This window comes from Trachemys scripta, chromosome 1 (assembly GCF_013100865.1).
Source record: "Trachemys scripta elegans isolate TJP31775 chromosome 1, CAS_Tse_1.0, whole genome shotgun sequence".
NCBI lineage: Eukaryota > Metazoa > Chordata > Testudines > Emydidae > Trachemys > Trachemys scripta.
The window spans coordinates 342,326,625-342,346,904 of record NC_048298.1 but is presented as its reverse complement, the minus strand read 5'-3'; the positions used below and the strand labels follow the sequence as shown (position 1 = coordinate 342,346,904).

At 48.2% G+C, this 20,280-nt stretch overlaps 1 protein-coding gene across 1 annotated transcript; it reads left to right on the top strand.

The window, feature by feature from the left end:
* The first annotated feature begins 18,456 nt into the window (after positions 1 to 18,456).
* Positions 18,457 to 19,404, top strand: LOC117872742 (olfactory receptor 52M1-like). Its single transcript, XM_034761493.1, has one exon. It carries the CDS (start codon positions 18,457 to 18,459, stop codon positions 19,402 to 19,404), a length of 948 nt encoding a protein of 315 aa, XP_034617384.1.
* The last annotated feature ends 876 nt before the right edge of the window (positions 19,405 to 20,280 follow it).

The window sequence follows — 20,280 nt, the reverse complement described above, 5'->3', positions numbered from 1 at the left end:
GGGAAATAAAAACAACCCAGGAAACTACAGACCAGTTAGTTTAACTTCTGTGCCAGGGAAGATAATGGAGCAAGTAATTAATGAAATTATCTGCAAACACTTGCAAAGTGGTAAGGTGATAGGGAACAGCCAGCATGGATTTGTGAAGAACAAATCATGTCAAAACAATCTGATAGCTTTCTTTGATTAGATAACGAGCCTTGTGGATAAGGGAGAAGCTGTGGATGTGGTATACCTAGACTTTAGTAAGGCATTTGATAGGGTCTCGTATGATATTCTTATCGATAAACTAGGCAAATACAATTTAGATGGGGCTACTATAAGGTGGGTGCATAACTGGCTGGATAACTGTATTCAGAGAGTTGTTATTAATGGTCCCCAATCCTGCTGGAAAGGCATAACGAGTGGGCTACCGCAGGGGTCTGTTTTGGGACCGGCTCTGTTCAATATCTTCATCAACGACTTAGATATTTGCATAGAAAGTACGCTTATTAAGTTTGCGGATGATACCAAACTGGGAGCGATTGCAACTACTTTGGAGGACAGGGTCATAATTCAAAATGATCTGGACAAATTGGAGAAATGGACTGAGGTAAACAGGATGAAGTTTAACAAAGACAAATGCAAAGTGCTCCACTTAGGAAGGAAAAATCAGTTTCACACACACAGAATGGGAAGAGACTGTCTAGGAAGGAGTACATACAGCTGGAAGGGATCTAGGGGTTATAGTGGACCACAAGCTAAATATGAGTCAACAGTGTGATGCTGTTGCAAAAAAAGCAAACATGATTCTGGGATGTATTAATAGGTGTGTTGTGAGCAAGACACGAGAAGTCATTCTTCCGCTCTACTCTGCTCTGGTTAGGCCTCAGCTGGAGTATTGTGTCCAGTTCTGGGCACCGCATTTCAAGAAAGATGTGGAGAAATTGGAGAGCATCCAGAGAAGAGCAACAAGAATGATTAAAGGTCTTGAGAGCATGACCTATGAAGGAAGGATGAAAGAACTGGGTTTGTTTAGTTTGGAAAAGAGAAGACTGAGAGGGGACATGTTTTCAGGTATCTAAAAGTGTGTCATAAGGAGGAGGGAGAAAACTTGTTCACCTTAACCTCTAAGGATAGAACAAGAAGCAATGGGCTTAAACTGCAGCAAGGGAGGTCTAGGTTGAACATTAGGAAAAAGTTCCTAACTGTCAGGGTGGTTAAACACTGGAATAAATTGCCTAGGGAGGTTGTGGAATCTCCATCTCTGGAGATATTTAAGAGTAGGTTAGATAAATGTCTATCAGGGATGGTCTAGACAGTATTTGATCCTGCCATGCGGGCAGGGGACTGGACTTAATGACCTCTCGAGGTCCCTTCCAGTCCTAGAATCTATGAATCCATGAATAATTGCCAAGTTATCAGCCAAAACACTAGAGCAGGTGTAGGCAACCTTTGGCACACGAGCCAAAGGTGGCATGTAAGCTCATTTTCAGTGGCACTCACACTGCCTGGGTCCTGGCGACCAGTCCGTGGGCTCTGCATTTTAATTTAATTTTAAATTAATCTTCTTAAACATTTTAAAAACCTTATTTACTTTACATACAACAATAGTGTAGTTGTATATTATAGTCTTATAGAAAGAGACCTTCTACAAACATTAAAATTTATTACCGGCATGCGAAACCTTAAATTAGAGTGAATAAATGAAGACTCGGCACACCACTTCTGAAAGGTTGCCGACCCCTGTCCTAAAGGATCCACTCTGCCACTGAAATGAAGCCACCTTAGGGTTGGAGCCCATCACAGACAGGCACAGCAAAGAGGGACATTTTGACCCATGATACTAGAGCAAATTCAGCATCTGTGGCAAGGGCCCTGGGATGTTTAGTGGCTGCATGGAGTGGAAATGACTACAGACCCTTTCTCTATCTCATCATTGCACTTGGTTTGTCGAACAGAAGGAGATGGGTACCTGTGATTTCTGAGACAGAAGCCTCTTCGCTAGAAATATCCCTCAGGTAGCCGTGTCCCACACCTCACCCCAATATCTGCAGCAGCATCGTACACCGAGAGCTGACACAGGTGTGTACATACACAGGTTTGTTTATAATATAGCTCTGTGCAATTCCAGTGGGTTCACTCAGCCTCTAGGGGAGAAGCGGCATCTGGATGCAGACAGGCTGAAGACCAGACACACTCTAGCTCATGTCTCTGTTTCCATGTCTGCACTTCTGTGTTGGTTATTCTGCTTTAGCACCAAACAATAATTAAGGGACCTTCCCAAAGGGAGATGAGAACTCTTGGGCTCTCCACTGAGTCAGAGAGGAATTGGATGTTCTGTGTATTTCTGTATATTAAAAATAATAGGTGATTACTTAGAAACCTAGGGATAGTGCCTAGGTCTCATAGGGTTTGATGTTGTCTAAATGCCCAGGATGGTAGATAGTAGAGAGATAGATCTGGAGAAAGATGACTATGGGGAGACACAAACACTTTCTGAAGTCACATGGGATTTTGCTTAGGGTGACCAGACAGCAAGTGTGAAAAATTGGGACAGGGGGTGGTGGGTAATAGGAGCCTATATAAGAAAAAGACCCAAAAATCGGGACTGTCACTATAAAATTGGGACATCTGGTCACCCTATCTTCGCTAAGGGGTCAGAGATTAGTAATTCTAATTAGTAACTATTATTATACCACATAGAAGGATCTTCAAATGACCTAAGAAAGGAAAGTCACTATGAAGACATCCCCATTATGTCCATAGGTAAACTGAGGAACAGGGAGACATGACTTGGCTAAAGTTACACAGAGAATGACAGACAGACTCCAGGAGTTCTGAGTTCCCTGCCATAAGAATGGTCTCTCCATCGGTAACTGAGTGCATGATAAGCAGGAAATGGAGTCATTCTTTCGTAGGGCCTGTTCATTGGGTAGGAGTGACGGACTTCTGCAGGGTGCGACCTGAAAGAGGGGTTCCCGTGATCTCTCTCACATACCAACCTGGGCCCCGCCACACTGTGAGGCTGTGAAGAGCTGCAATCATCTCCAGTTCTTGCACTTACACAGCCACACACAGTCAGAGACACACCCAGCGGCAGTTACCTGAAAGCTTTCACTAGCCACTCATGAACCAACAATAGAGAGGCTCCAGCCAGTTCCCCCAGCTCCACAGCCTAGGACCTCAGAGCTGTACAGTCTTGCCCTTGTCAGAAGACTGACCAGTGTAAGTTGCTTGTCCTGCCTCCTTCCCTCAATGTGGAGAGGACAATGCACCAGCCCCTGTTCCTGTGCAGATTTCCCTTTACACTTCAAACAACACACGGTTTTAGGTAAATAAATAGAAAGCAGATGTACTAAGTACAGAAAGATTTATTTTAAGTCATTATAAGTTATAAAGAACAGATCAAAGTTGGTTCCTTAAGAAATAAGCCAAATGATGATGTCGCTTTCCCCTATTATAGCTTCTGCCATGTGGAGGGAACTTCATTTTTCAAAGCAAACGCCCCAAGCACAATCTGTGGAAAAGTTCAGGCACAAGATGTAGTCCAGGGTCATATGAGCTGGTCACGTGCCCTTCCATGCTGCGAGCACATGGCCATGATGAAGCTGGTGTGTGGGGACTTTAGAGTCTGTGTCATTTATGGTTTGTTTATGGCTTTTATGGTGGGTGGGGAGTTGACCTCTTTATCATCACCATGTCCTATGCTATGATCCTCCAGGCAGTAACCGAGCTCCTGTGCACAAACTCCCGTCTCAAGGCCTTCAGCACCTGCGCGTCTCTCTTGTGTGTCATCCATGGCCTCTTCATCTTTCTCACCCATTGTTTTGGCCAGAACGTCCCCCTGGCAGCCATGTCCACATCCTGGTGGCCAATTTCTGTGGGTGCCCCCCCATGTGAAACTCTATTCTGTATGGCATGAAAACCAAACAGATCTGGGAGAGGGTGCTCTGTATCTTCCAGCAGAAGGGAATCTGAGCAGTGTGTGCCTCTCTAATTTAATCTAGGAATATAAAACATGCATCACCATGGCCTCTGACCCCCTCATGATCTGCCATTACTCACATTGATATGTGGTATTAGAGCTGTCACCATGGATGTCGAGTGGGCTCCTCGTTTGCATTAGCCCTTCTGTGTCTGGGTGCCCATGTCTGGGTCCAAAAACCAGACTGTCCAGGTAAAACCATGATGGGTGGAAACTCCATTCACTCTCATTTGATGCTGTGAACCATTGTTATCCTTATGTCTTTGGGTTTTTCCTGAACCTTTCACTCATGCACCTTGTGCTCAGAGGCAGAAGGCTGGGGCAGAGGCATCTGTCTATAAATAGGTTGGTCATTTAAGACACTCAGCACCTAACCAGATCTCGCAGGGACTGAAGAAGGGGGTAACTGCATTCTAGAGAAAAGCCAGTTTTCTCCAGCTTCTCTGCATTGGGTCGGGCATGGAAGGAATGGAACCTCCCCAGCAAAGGGAACAGAGAGAGGAGGGGTGGGTCCAGTCCTTTAAAAACACACAGACTGGATGAACCAGAAGAAGTTGGGGCAGGAGAGAGGCACACAGGCGGCAGATGGGACTCTTTGGCTGCAGCAGAGAGACGGACTCCAGATGGAGGAGGAGCCAGGAGTTGCAGGAAGTGGCTCCTGGACACCCTAGCGGGCTCTGACCAAATCCCAAAGTTCGCTCCAGGGTGGTGTGGACAAAGTAATGCACATTGGAAAACATCATTCCAAATATGCATATAAAATGATGGGGTCTAAATTAGCTTTTACCACTCAGAAAAGCGATCTTGGAGTCATTGTGGAAAGTTCTCTCCATTCAACATCCATTCAATTGGCAGCAACAGTCAAAAAAGGGAACAGAATGTTGGGAGTCATTAAGAAGGGGATAGATAATAAGATGGAAAATAGCATAAAATCATGACTGGTGTGGAGAAAGTGTATACAGAAGTGTTATTTATGCCTTCTGTAAATGAGTGCAGCCTCACCCAGAGGCACCTCCTGCTGGTCGTCTAGGAATTAGCTCTCCAGCCATTGGAGCACCTTCTGCAGGCTGGTGTCCCGCTACCGCTTGGCCCCCATGTCCCTCCCAGACCCTGTGCCCTGTTGTCTGGGGTGCTGCTCCCTCATAGACTCATAGACTTTAAGGTCAGAAGGGACCATTATGATCATCTGGTCTGACCCCCTGCATGCTGCAGGCCATAAAACCGTCCCTCCCCCTTCCCTGGACTCTGCTGTTGAAGTCCCCAATCCTGTTTTAGGTGACTTCAGTCGGCAGAAACCCTCCTGCTAGAGATCCCTGCCCTATGCTGCGGAGGAAGGCGAAAAACCTCCAGAGGCTCAGCCAATCTGCCCTGGAGGAAAATTCCTTCCCGACCCCAAATATGGCGATCAGTAATACCCCGAGCATATAGGCAAGACTCTCCAGCCTGAACCCTGTCAGCCATTATACAATTTACCTACCATTGCTTGGTTTTCCTTGACTACTATGTTTTACCATTAAACCCTAGCAGTAACCCCTCACAGCTCTGGGTCTCCCCCTCCCTGGGGAACCCCCATCCACTAGCCCCACTTCACCTCAGTCTTGGCTACTGCCAGTACTCATCTAGCCCCCATTCAGTGGGGCAGACTGCAGTATCAGCCACTCATCACAGGCAAAGGGGTTTGGACCTGCTGCCGCTGCCTACCCGTGGGCTGCCCCTGCAACCCAGTACCTAATAGGCCTTACCAGGCCTGCAGCCTGGGGCTTTCCTATGCCAGAGCTCCCCAGCTCCCTTGGCCTTTCCCCAGCCCTGCTCCACTCCAGAAACCTAGTTTAGGGTTACCATATTTAGAGCCTCCAAAAGGAGGACATTCCACGGGGCCCCGGCCCTGCCCCCAGCCCCGCCCCAGCCCCGCCCCGCCCCTTCCCCAAAGTCCCCGCCCCAACTCCGCCCCCTCCCCTGCTTCCCACGAACATTTGATTCGCGGGAAGCCTGAAGCAGGTAACGGGGGTGTGGGGGGAGGAGGCGCAGCCCAGTCTGGCCCCCCTGGCATCTCCAGCCTGGGTCGGCTCGGGCCCGGCCCCCGGCCGAGCACCCCCGGCCCGCACAGCACTGCCGGTCCCCGGCCTGGTCCCCGGGCTGGCCGAGCACCTCCGGCCCACCCAGCACTGCCGGTCCCCGGCCTGACCCCCGGACCCCAGCCGAGCACCCCCAGCCCGCCCAGCACTGCCGGTCCCTGGCCCGGCCCCTTGCTCAGCACCCCCCGGCCCCCGGTCCCGGCCCCGGCCCTGGCCCCCGTCTCGGCACCGCCGGCCCGGCTCCCGGCCCTCGGCACCGCACCGCCAGCCCGGTCCCCAGCTCGGAACCACACCGGCCCGGCCTCCGGCCCCCGGCCCGGCACCGCCGACCGCCGGCCCAGCCCCCGGTCCAGCACTGCCGGCCCCACATGTCCCGATTTTCCCGGACATGTCCGGCTTTTTGGGATTTCCCCCCGGAAGAGGATTTGGAGCCCAAAAAGCCGGAAATGTCCGGGAAAATCCGGATGTATGGTAACCCTAACCTAGTTAACCTCCCTGCAGCCAGGCCCTTCTCTCTCTGAACACACAGAGAGACTGCTGAGCTTCTGGCTCCCGACCAGCTGTGGCCTGATTGGGGCGTGTACCAGCTGCAGCCACTTCCCCAATCAGCCCAGCTTTTAGAGCTACAGCCCTCTTTCAGGGCTGATTTCAAGCCCTGCCAAGCAGGAGCGGGTGGTAACACTACACCGTCTCATAACACAAGAACTAGGGGTCACCAAATGAAATGAATAGGCAGCAGGTTTAAAACACACAAAAGGGAGCATTTCTACACACAACACGCAGTCAACCTGTGGAGCTCTTTGCCAGAGGATGTTGGGAATGTCACGACTATAACAGGGTTAAAAAAAAGAACTAAATACATTCATAGAGGATAGGCCCATCAACGGCTATAAACCAGGATGGGCAGGGATGGTGCCTGTAGCCTCTGTTTGCCAGAAGCTGGGAATAAAAGGGCACTGGTGCTTGCACATTAAGTGGTCTCCGGCTGATTTTTGGGATGAGCAATGAAGCGCTCCATTATACATGGGGGCTTGTCCGGGATTGGAAGCCAGTGAATGTGATTGGCGACCCGGAGATGGAGGAGACCCTGCAATGGCTGGTAAAGCAACAGACACAGCAGACCCTGCAAAGCTTCCAGCAGTCCTACCAGGCTGAGAGACACGTTTTCCTAGCCTGGCAGGTGGAACAGCAGTGAGGCCGGCAGGGATTTATCCGGGAGCAAACCAGCGAGCAGGGGCAACTCCAGCAACGCGTTGTGAGTCCTGTGACAGTGGAGGGCAGCTGTCCACTAGGCTGAGGACTGTGTAAGATGAGCCCGGCAGATGATCTGGATGCCTTCCTGGGGACCTTTGAGCAGGTAGCCACGGGCGCCGGGTGGGAGAGGGCAATGTGGGCCCTCCGACTCGCTCCCTATTTGACAGGGGAGGCTCAAGCAGTCTATATGGCATTGAGCGAGGGACAAGCCCGTGATTATGAGGCAGTAAGAGACGCCATTCTGGACCAGGTGGGTCTATTGGCTGAGCGGTACCAACAGAAGTTCCAGTTGGTCCAGTGGACATCAGCAGTGCAACCCCGGGCATATACCCAGAGGCTGATGGACTGGGCCACGCGTTGGCTGATGCCTGAGGCACATACCATGGGGGAAATCATGGATATCCTGGTCCTCGAACAATTGCTACAGAGACTCCCAGAGACCATTCACGTATGGGTGAGACGTCACCAGGCAGCATCGAGGCGGCTGTCAGATTGATGGAGGAGTACATAGCGGCCGAGGGACCCCGGAGGGAGGACCGACCCCCAAAAGACAGGAAGACAGGGAGAAGACAGACAGAACCTTTTTCTGGGAGAGAGCAAGAGAAGAAGGGGGAGCCCTGAGAAGCGCCCTAAAGGCCCGTCCGGCTAACGTGTTGGCAGTGTGGGAAACCAGGTGATACAAAACGGGAATGCCCGGATATGGAGTGCAGGTGGGCCGAATTTTGTGGATGGACTCAAGCTGAGGAGCAAAAACAGGGGCCGAAACTATCCTGTAAAGATTGGGAGAAAACCCCAAACGGGCCTGGTGGACATGGCCTCAGGCTGTACACTAGTACAGAGGGGGTTGGTAAAGCCGCACTGGCAGCTCCCAGGGGCAAGGATGGCTCTCGGGTGCATCCATGGGGACAAGAAGTCCTGCCCGATGGCCCAGGTACCCCTGGAAGTGAGGGGCCGCTTCAGATGGAAGTGGGTGGGGGTGCTGGATGGGCTACCATACTCGGTAGTGTTAGGCCAGGACTGGGGCCCACTGCCAAGAAGGAAGTGGTGGGGTACCCTGAAAGGGGGGGGGCAGAGATATCAAGCCAAAGGGTCCCCAGATGAAAGGACAGGCCTTGTCCCTTCGGTAGCGAAGAAACTCCTAGACAACAAAGCCCTGAGAGGGTGGATCCGTGGGAAGGGTATATGGGGGGGGGGGTTGGCCAACCTGAGCCCTTCAGAAGAAGGGACAGGCCAAGGGGAACACCCCATGTCACTGCTCCCTGCGGATGAGGCCCCTGACAAGCAGAATAGAGTGGGGGAAACTGAGGTGCAGAAGGTCCCGCCAGATGGTGGGATGAATCCTGACCCCTACCAAAGGGACAGGAGGAACAGGGGACCAGACGCCTGCCCATGTGTGACTGGTGTGATGACCTGAGGGCAGAGGTGGAACTGTGGGGGCAGCCACTCCCAGAACTGAGTACTTCTCTGAGAGGGGAATAGAGTTGGACGGGGGTCACCCAGCCAGGGGCAGAGAGCTTTCCCTTGAAGGGCCTGGCCCGAGTAGAGGGCAGAAGGGCGGAAGGGCCAAGGGGCCAAGTTCGGCCGGACCTTCCGCTTCTTAAGGGGGGAGGCATATAACAGGGTGCTGGCCAAAAAGTTCCTTTTTGACCAGGCACCTGTTAGCCCAGCTCCAATTAAGGGGTATTAATTGGTACTGGCTGGGTGTGGCTCGCAAAAGGGCTTCAGGAAAAACAAGTGCGGGCCTTGTTAGCCAAGAGGCTATATAAAGCTGGCGGGAAGGGGGGAACAGGAAAGGGAGGAGCCTGTGGCTGTAGTTCCCAGCTGGCTGAAGAAGCTGGCTGTCCCCCAGGGAGCTGGCTGGAATGGACTGTATATAAACAGTGGTGGGAACTGACACAAGGACTAAAAAGGCACTGGTGCTTGCACATTAAGCGGTCTCTGGCTGATTTTTGTCATGAGCAGTGAAGCGCACCGTTACAGTCCCACACACTGGACCCATGTGCTTTTGAATCAGAGCAGCGTTCAGGCCCAGCCTCTGGCTCTGGGTTTCTAGCTCTGGGTTTCTAGGCCCAGTCTAGGCCTAGTCTAGGTGCAGCTTCCATTATACCACCTCCCACTGGGACCGGGGAACTGCATAACAAGTACCAAGGCCCTGACGCTAGTTTCTTTTGCTCTGTACCTCGGCAGGCTTTTCACCTACGATACAGAGTAGACTGCAGTCTTTTTCAGGACATGGAAGTATGTCTTATATAAAAATACAAAATTAGAACTCAGAGAGGTCTAGTTCAGTAGATATATTGCTGTGACACTCTGTACCCCCAAAGCAAAACCCTGGCACCCCACATTCACCATTGTTATATAGTTGCAACAAATCTTGTACAAAATATGTCATATGAGGTATCTATGGAAAAGCTGTGGTTTGCTGAATGTGATTATCCTATTTGTAAAAAGCAACAGAGGGTCCTGTGGCACCTTTGAGACTAACAGAAGTATTGGGAGCATAAGCTTTCGTGGGTAAGAACCTCACTTCTTCAGATGCAAGAAGACTTACATCTGAAGAAGTGAGGTTCTTACCCACGAAAGCTTATGCTCCCAATACTTTTGTTAGTCTCAAAGGTGCCACAGGACCCTCTGTTGCTTTTTACAGATTCAGACTAACACGGCTACCCCTCTGATACTATCCTATTTGTGTGTCTGTATAATTTTTGCCTCTGAAGTAACAAATATTGACTGTCTACCTATATTTCAAATGTATTTCCTCCAGTGGTAACTCCCACAAAGTAGCTTACATCCAGGCTAGCCAGCACATTGTGAATGGATATTCAACTTGATGGCCCATCAAGGAACACAATGGGCCATGGAAGAATCTTCTCCCCATCTGTAGCTGAAATACCAGTAATGGCCCCTGCTATGGTTCAATAAAGGATGCAAGGGCATGTGACCAGCTCATGTGACACAGGACTCCATCTTGTGCCTGTACTTTTGTACTAACTGTGCTGGTATCTCTGTTTGGGGCAATGAAGTTCACTCCTTATGGCAGAAGCTATAAAAGGGGGAAGTGTTATCACCACTTGGACTTACTCCCCCCACAACTCAGCATTTTAAAACAAAGCTAGAAAAAAAAGACTTTGACTGGAGAGGTGGTCAGTGGTTGGAAAGGAGAAATGCAGGAACGTCGCCAAAAATCCACAAGTGGGAACAGTTGTGTCCTGCATACAATGAGGCAGGTGATATTGCTGAACACTTCACTATCTTTGAGATGTTGTGTGTGATTCATACGCTTCCTGATAACCAGAAGATGCACACTTTAGTTGCAAAGTGAATTGGTAAGGATCTGGATATAGTCAATAAAATGCCAATTGAGAATCTTTTAGATTATTCTAAATTCAAAGAAATGGTTTTGAAACAATTTCAGATTACCCCTGAAATATATAAAGTGAAATTTACAAATCCTAAGAGGGGTGCTGGTATGAGTAAAGTGGAATATTTAAACAAAATGAAAGATTTAATGGGAAAGCGGAAAAGGGGCAAAGGTGTTAGAAGCTTTGAAGGAATGTTTGATCATAGAATCATAGAATATCAGGGTTGGAAGGGACCTCAGGAGGTATCTAGTCCAACCCCCTGCTCAAAGCAGGACCAATTCCCAACTAAATCATCCCAGCCAGGGCTTTGTCAAGCCTGACCTTAAAAACCTCTAAGGAAGGAGATTCCACCACCTCCCTAGGTAACGCATTTCAGTGCTTCACCACCCTCCTAGTGAAATAGTGTTTCCTAATATCCAACCTAAACCTCCCCCACTGCAACTTGAGACCATTACTCCTTGTTCTGTCATCAGGTACCACTGAGAACAGTCTAGATCCATCCTCTTTGGAACCCCCTTTCAGGAAGTTGAAAGCAGCAAATCCCCCCTCATTCTTCTCTTCCGGAGACTAAACAATCCCAGTTCCCACAGCCTCTCCTCATAAGTCATGTGCTCCAGATCGCTAATAATTTTTGTTGCCCTCTGCTGGAATCTTTCCTATTTTTCCACATCCTTCTTGTAGTGTGGGGCCCAAAACTGGACACAGTACTCCAGATGAGGCCTCACCAATGTCAAATAAAGGGGAACGATCACGTTCCTCGATCTGCTGGCAATGCCCCTACTTATACAGTCCAAAATGCCATTAGCCTTCTTGGCAAAAAGAACACACTGTTAACTCATATCCAGTTTCTCATCCACTGTGACCCCTAGGTCCTTTTCTGCAGAACTGCTACCTAGCCATTAGGTCCCTAGTCTGTAGCAGTGCACAGGATTCTTCTGTCCTAAGGGCAGGACTCTGCACTTGTCCTTGTTGAACCTCATCTGGTTTTTTTCGGCCCAATCCTCTAATTTGTCTAGGTCCCTCTGTATCCGATCCCTACCCTCCAGTGTATCTACCACGCCTCCCAGTGTAGTATCATCTGCAAACTTGCTGAGGGTGCAGTCCATGCCATCCTCCAGATCATTAATAAAGATATTAAACAAAACCGGCCCCAGGACTGACCCTTGGGGCACTCCGCTTGAAACCGGCTGCCAACTAGACATGGAGCCATTGATCACTACCCGTTGAGCCCGATGATCTAGCCAGCTTTCTATCCACCTTACAGACCATTCATCCAGCCCATACTTCTTTAACTTGCTTGCAAGAATTCTGTGGAAGACCATATCAAAAGCTTTGCTAAAGTCAAGGAATAACACATCCACTGCTTTCCCCTCATCCAGAGCCAGTTATCTCATCGTAGAAGGCGATTAGGTTAGTCAGGCACGACTTCCCCTTTGTGAATCCATGCTGCCTGTTCCTGATCACTTTCCTCTCCTCTAAGTGTTTCATAATTGATTCCTTGAGGACCTGCTCCATAATTTTTCCAGGGACTGAGGTGAGGCTGACTGGCCTGACTGATGTTGTTACTCACGAACATTTCTTACACATATGTAAAGATGATGTAAAACAGAGTCTGTGGGACAAAAGGGTGAACACTATGGATGAGATGGCTTCTCTAGCTGATGATTTTGAGCAGACACAAGCATCTATTGTGAATAAACCACAGACAGAGGGGTTTACACTTGGTGAGAAGCATGTTCTGTTTTACCCCATTCCTCTATGCTTCACAGAGTGATAGCGAACTTGCAAATTCCCTTTCCATCCTTTCCTCACCAGACTCTGGCATACCAAGACACCAAAGATAAGCTTAGAATGAGATCCCTACTGAAGGGGATGCTGAGGGGAAAGGAAAAACAGTAACTAAATACATGCCAAGGTTCATGGAGGAATTGAACGACTATCTTAGTAATCAACTCTAATTTTTAAATATACACAAATACACAGAGCAGCCAATTTCTCTCTGACTCAGCACAGAGCCCAAGCATTCTCGTCTCCCCTTGGGAAGGTCCCTTAATTACTGTTTGCTGCTAAAGATGGATAAAAAACACAGAAGTGCAGATATGGAAACACAGACATGAGCTAGAGTGTGTCTGGTCTCCAGCCAGTTTGCATCCAGATGCTGCTCCTCCCCGGAGGCTGAGCGAACCCCACTGGGATTGCTTAGAGCTATATTATAAATGATGCACATCCTGTGTGAGCTCTCAGCGTTGGATGCTGCTGCAGATGCTGGGGTGAGAGAGGTGTGGGACACGGCTACCTGAGGGATATTCCCAGTGAAGAGGCTTCCTTCTCAGAAAATCACAGGTACCCATCTCTTTCTGTTCGACAAACTGAGTGCAACATATGCATGATGGGATAGAGAATAGGTCTGTTTTCATTTCCACTCCACACAGCCACTAAACATCCCAGGGCCCTTGCCACAGGTGCTGAATTTGTTCTAGAATCATGGGCCAAAATGTCCCTCTTTGCTGTGCCCCTCGGTAATGGGCTGCAGCCCTAAGGTGGCTTCATTTCAGTGGCACAGTGGATCCTTCAGGACAAGGCCAGATTGGGAGGCTGTGGGCCGTAGTTTGCTCAGACTCCCATGAAGCGCTATGCCAGCCCTCCTCTCGTGTTTTAAGTGTAGACAAGCCCTCAAGCAGATTATCCAGAAAAACATCCAGTCTGGAGTAAGAACTGAGTAAAACCTCAGGAGCCAGCTCTGTGTTAATGCACAAACACTGTCACCTCCTCCTCTTGCAATTTTGGGCTGTGGGGGGCCGGTGTTACCAGACTTTATCTGCTGAAAAGCATGGAGGTGCTAGGGCTCCTTACTAGCATACGTATAACAATTTTTCAACGTGGGCAAGACATCTTCTCCCCTAGCTTCATTCTAGAAATTGGCTGAACTGTTGTGCCTGCAACTTTCAAAATGCAATTCAGACAAAAGTAGACACCCAGCGTGAGAAATTTCAGGTTAATGTTTGGCAAACTTACACACAACTGAAAATGAAATCTTATAATTGAAGGTGTCAGACAGACTTAACTATGGGTGGTGCCACCAGCAACACCAACTATGGCCAATCCAGTTGTGAATCCCATTCAGCTAAGCTCTTTGCTCCAGTAATATCTGTGTCAAGGAGTTTCAAAGGCCAAATATGGATTATGTAAACAGTTTTCTTTTATCAATTTTATATGTTCAGAGTATCAATGTAATTGAATGTTCCCTTCTTCGTGTGTTATGAGACAGAATAAACATAAGTGCCTCAACTACTTTCTATATCAATAGATTCATAGGGTTCCAAATCAGAAGGGACCATCAGATCATACAGTCTGACCTCCTATATAACACAGGACATTAAATTTCAACCAGTTACCCCAGTACTGGGCTCCATAACTTGTGTTTGAGTAAGACCTGGTCTACACTAAGATTTTATATCATGGAAGAGTGACAGGGTTAGAAGGGGGCTGCAAGGATCAGCTACTCTAATCCCCTGCCAAGATGCAGGATTTGTTGTGTCTAAAGCATTCAAGACAGATGACTATCCAGCCTTGTCATAACTATAAAGGGAAGGGTAACAGCTGTCCTGTGTACAGTACTATAAAATCCCTCCTGGCCAGAGACTCCAAAACCCTTTCCCTGTAAAGGGTTAAGAAGCTCAGGTAACCTGGCTGGCATCTGACCTAAAGGACCAATAAGGGGACAAGAGACTTTCAAATCTTGGGGCGGGGGGAGGCTTTTGTTTGTGTTCTTTGTTTGGGTGTGCGTTCGCTCTTGGGACTGAGAGGGACCAGACATCAATCCAGGTTCTCCACATCTTTCTAAACAAGTCTCTCCTATTTGAAACTTGTAAGTAAATAGCCAGGCAAGGCGTCTTAGTTTTCCTTTGTTTTCTCAACTTGTAAATGTACCTTTTACTAGAGTGTTCATCTTTGTTTGCTGTACTTTGAACCTAAGACTAGAGGGGAGTCCTCTGAGCTCTTTAAGTTTGATTACCCTGTAAAGTTATTTTCCATACTGATTTTACAGAGATGATTTTTACCTTTTTCTTTAATTAAAAGCCTTCTTTTTTAAGAACCTGATTGATTTTTCATTGTTTTAAGATCCAAGGGGTTTGGATCTGTATTCACCAGGAGTTGGTGGGAGGAAGGAGGGGAATGGTTAATTTCTCCTTGTTTTAGATCCAAGGGGGTTGGATCTGTATTCACCAGGGACTGGGTGGAGGGGTTTTTTTTAGGCTTCCCAGGGAGGGAATGGTGGCAGCGGACCAACGCTAAGCTGGTAGTTAAGCTTAGAAGTTTTCATGCAGGCCCCTACATTTGTACCCTAAAGTTCAAAGTGGGGATGCAGCCTTGACAAGCCTCCTGTTGAAAACCTCCAGTGAAAGACTTTCCACAACCTGCCTGGGTGCCTCTTCCATTGTTCTCCTGTTCTTACAGTTAAGAAGTTTGTCAGAGATTAAATCAAAATCTGCTATACTGTAGTTTGTACCCCTTGCCTCTTGATCTATGTAGCAATGTTCCTCCATATTTTTAATGGCAGCCTTTCAAGTATCTCAAGACTGCTGTCATGTCCCCCCTTAATCCTCCCTTTTCCAAACTAAACATACTCTTTTCCTTCAGCCTTTGCTTGTATGGCTTGCATTCCATCCTGTGGATCGTCTTTGTCACTCTCATTTGGATCCTTTTCAGTTTCACTACATCCTTCCTTTATATTGGAGACCATAACTGGACACAATACTACAGGTGAGGTCTAACCAGCCCCCAGAAAAGTGCTGCTATCTCCTCCCGTGACATGCATGCTATGCCTCTGTTAATGCAAATGAAAATTGTATTGGCTCTTTTTTGCAATAGTAAAGAAAAAACCCACACCCCTGAGAGATGTAGCTCTATCAACTTAACCCTGGTATGTACAGCATGAGGTCTACCGAAGAATTCTTCATCGACCTATCTACCACCTCTCAGAGAGGTAGATTATGTACGCTGACAGGAGTACCCCCACCAAAGTACCCACGAGGCTGTTGGCGGTGGAAGTGGGGTCACTGTTGAGGATAGCATCCAACTTCTTATAAAAATGGCCCGTCTGTGGCACAGCACCGGAGATACTGTTTGCCTCCCTTGCCTTCTGGTACATGTGCCACAGCTCCTTCACCTTTGCTGTGCACTGCAGTGTGTCCTGATCACAGCTCTTTTCCCACATGCTGCACAAAATCTGCCCTTTCCTATTGACATTCCTATGGCCAGAAGGCAGCTGGGACTGCACGGCTTCCTCTCCCCAAATACCGAGCGGATCCAGCAGTTCCGCAGTGTCCCAAGCATAGAGCTGCCATGGCCACCTAGGAAGGTGTGATGTGAGCACTCCACACCGAGCAAACAGGAAGAGGAATTTCAAAATCCCAGAGCCCTTAAAGGGAGAGAGGCAGAAAGTGTTTACCTTGATGTAAGGGAGAGGAGTTGAAACTGTTCACCAGAGCACTCAGGATAGGCAATGTGGGACGCCTTCCAGAGGCCAGTTACAGTGATAAAAACAAGCACAAGCGTCTACACTGGCATTTTGCCGACAAAACTTGTGTGTAAAACTCATTTCCAGGTGGTTATATGATGTCACTGAAACTGAGGAGTTCTGTTGTTGAATGTGGCTTTGCAGTTTGTCCACCTCCACTGTTTCTTTGGCAAAAGCTGCTTATTTGTGGAAAAAACATGGCAGTGTAGAAAAAGCCTAAGGAACAATGATGGATAACCAGTATCCACACTTGTGTTTCCTACCGGTGCCTAGTAAGGTTTCCCACACCATGATGTGTAGGAATTATTGAGCAGAGAGCCCCATAAAATATGGAACTGGCATTAGTAGGGTCATAATTCATTTCTCTGAATAAAGAAAATGTCATTGTTCAGTGTGTGAAGAGCGACCAATCTGCTCCCCCCATGACAACAGCCTCCAGTAGTGCATGGAGTGTCTCATATTCACATTTCAGAGTAGCAGCCGTGTTAGTCTGTATCAACAAAAAAAATGAGGAATCCGTTTGGCACCTTAGAAACTAATGAATTTATTTGGGCATAAGTCTTCGTGGGCTAAAACCCACTTCATCGGATGCATGCAGTAAAAAATACAGTAGGAAGATATATATACACAGAGAACATAAATTAAGGTGGGCTATTATCAGCAGGAGGAAAAAAATTGTAGTGATAATCAGGGCGGCCCATTTCCAACAGTTAACAAAAAGGTGTGAGTAACAGTAGGGGAAAAATTAGCATGGAGAAATAGTTTTTACTTTGTGTAATGACCCATCCACTCCCAGTCTTTATTCAAGCCTAATTTAATGGTGTCCAGTTTCCAAATTAATTCCAATTGTGTAGTTTCTCGTGGGAGTTGGTTTTTGAAGATTTTTTGTTGAAATATTGCGATTTTTAGGTCTGTAATTGAGTGACCAGGGATGTTGAAGTGTTCTCCGACTGGTTTTTGAATGTTATAATTCTTGATGTCTGATTTGTGTCCATTTATTCTTTTGCGTAGAGACTGTCCGGTTTGGCCAATGTACATGGCAGAGGGGCATTGCTGGCACATGATGACATATATCACATTGGTAGATGTGCAGGTGAACGAGCCCCTGATGTTGTGGCTGATGTGATTAGGTCCTCCGATGGTGTCCCTGAATAGATATGTGGACAGAGTTGGCAACAGGCTTTGTTGCAGGGATAGGTTCCTGAATTAGTGTTTTTGTGGTGTGGTGTGTGGTTACTGGTGAGTATTTCCTTCAGGTTGGGGGGCTGTCTGTAACCGAGGACTGGCCTGTTTCCCAAGATCTGTGAGAGTGAGGGATCGTCCTTCAGGATAGGTTATAAATCCGTGATGATGCTGTCATAAACAGATAGTTAAGGGTTAATGCCTCTTTTACCTGAAAAGGGTTAAGTAGTTCACCTAGCCTAGCTAACACCTGACCAGAGGAACCAATGGGAGGACAAGATGGTTCAAAAGAAAAGAGTGAAGTTCCCTTTGTCTGGGTCAGTTTCACTTTTGACCAGAGGAAAACACTCCAGAATTCAGCATCTTATTAAGTAGTGAGTATTAGTGAAGGAAATAAATAGGTTTTTGTTTATTTCTTTGTAATCTGTCTTGTGCAATTAGAGGAATAGTCAAATTGGGTATTTGGGTATTTTTTGTGTAAGTTTTTTTCCCAGGGGAACATCCTCTGTGTTTGGAATCAGTTGTCTGTGAGAGTAGCTGGTATGCTAATCTCTCCCAGAGGGTTTTCTTTTACCTTTCTTTTATTTAATTAAAAGCCTTTTTTTAATAACCTGATTGATTTTTGTTTTTTGATCAAAGGTGTTGGATCTGGATACACCAGGAGTTGGTGGGAGAAAGGAGGGGGGATGGTTAATTTCTCCTTGTTTTAAGATCCAAGGGGTTTGGATCTGTGTTCACCAGGAAATTGGTGAAGTCTCTCAAGGCTAACCAGGAAAGGGAATTAGTGCTTGGGAGTGGTGGCAGCCAGACCATATCTAAGCTGTTAATTGAGCTTAGAGCTTCTCATGCAGGTCCCCCACATCTGTACCCTAAAGTTCAGAGTGGGGAAGAAACCTTGACAGATGCGCTGGAGAGGTTTTAGTTGGGTGCTGGAGGTGACGGCCACTAGCTCATATTCACATTGTCTCTCCATCCAGGTATTTGTACTGCGACCATCACCCCAAACCCTTGGCATATACACAAAGTCAGAGGAACGTACAGTACATGCAAGAGACACCTTTCTGCCTCAGAGTTGGAAAACTTCTCCCCTACTGCATGTCAGAATACAACACAACCGACTTCACAAACCCCTCTACCTTCATCCTGCAGGGCATTCCTGGCCTGGAGGTGGCCCATGTCTGGATCTCCATCCCCTTCTGTGCCATGTGCTTCATCGCCATCTTGGGGAACTTTTCCATCCTGTTCACAGTGAAGATGGAGCCAAGCCTCCATGAGCCCATGTACTATTTCCTCTGTATGCTGGCCGTCACTGACCTGGTCATGTATACATCCACCCTGCCCAAAATGCTGGCAATTTTCTGGATCAATTCCAGGGAGATTGATTTCAGTGCCTGCCTCACCCAGATGTTCTTCATTCACTGCATCTTAGTGATGGAGTCTGGGATCCTCGTAGCCATGGCTTTGGATCGTTACGTGGCCATCTGTGATCCCCTGAGACATTCCACCATCCTGACAAACCCCCTGGTGGCCAAGATTGGACTGGCCGTGGTGCTGCGTGGTTGCATAGTTGTATTGCCCTTTCCCTTCCTGGCAAGGCAGTGGCCTTATTGCAGAACCAACGTCATCCCCCATCCGTACTGCCTGCATATAGCTATGGTGAATTTGGCCTGCACTGACACCCGTGTTAGTAGTTACTACGGCCTCTTTGTGCAATTCTGTTTGATGGGTCTGGATGGGATTTTTATTGGGGTGTCCTACATCCAGATCCTAAGGGCCATCTTCATCCTCCCCACAAAAGATGCCCGGCTCAAGACTTTGGGGACCTGCGGCTCCCACCTTTTTGTCATTTTAGCCTTTTACATCCCAGGTATCATCATATCCCTCATTTCCAGATTTGCCCAAAATGTGCCCCTGTATTTCCACGTTCTCATTGCCAACATGTACCTCTTGATGCCCTCCATGCTTAACCCCATCATCTATGGGGTGAGGACCAAACAGATCCGGGACAGGTTGCTCAGGCTCTTTACTCATAAAGGGGCCTAAAGTTTTCTCCTCGTGCTCTGGCTCTCAGACCGAGCTCTGTGCAGAGCTGGCTGGTGACATGGTGCTGGGCCCCCTTCCCGCAATCACTGACTGGATAGTCAAAGTGACATTAAATCCTTTCCTAGCCTTGCTGTGCTGTGTCAGCATGACAAACTGAGGAATCTTTTTGTGTACAACTCATTCTCCCATAGGGTTGCCATCTATCTAGTTGCTTTTAACTTGACCTCTGAGGCCCCACACCCTGCCCTGCTTATTCCCCATGGCCCTACCCCACCTCTTTCCACAAGGCTGCTTCCACTGTCCCACCTGTTCCCCCAAGGCTCCACTCCCTTCTCCACCTCTTATCCCAAAGCCCCATCCCTGTTATTCGCTCCCCTCCTCTCCAATGCCATCCACGTACTGGATCATCTCCACCTTCCTCCCCCCAAGCCCGGGCTCCCTCTACTTGGGGCTGTGATGGGATACGCTGCATCCTGGCAAGGAACCTGCAGTGAGGACGCAGTTCTGGGGCAAGCAGGCCAGTCCGGAGCAGAGAGGGAAGCCAGGAAACTTTGCTTTGCTGGGAGTGCTTTGTTCCAGGTGGGCCTTGAGTGGGCCTGATTGGGATATAAGGGCAGTCAGCAGCGAATCAGCTGAGCGGCAAACAGCAGAGGCTAACAGCGGGAGTTTGCCTGGGAGCTGTCCGAGAGGAGGTACGCTAAGTGCTGCATTAGGGGGGCTGTGTTGGTGAGTATCTGAGTGTCTGCTGCTGGGACAGTTGGTCAGTTTGACCGTGTGCTTGATTGCTTGCTTGTTTGTTTGAAAAGTGTGAATTGGGAGTGCTTTGTTCCAGGTGGGCCTTGAGTGGGCCTGACTGGTATATAAGGGCAGTCAGCA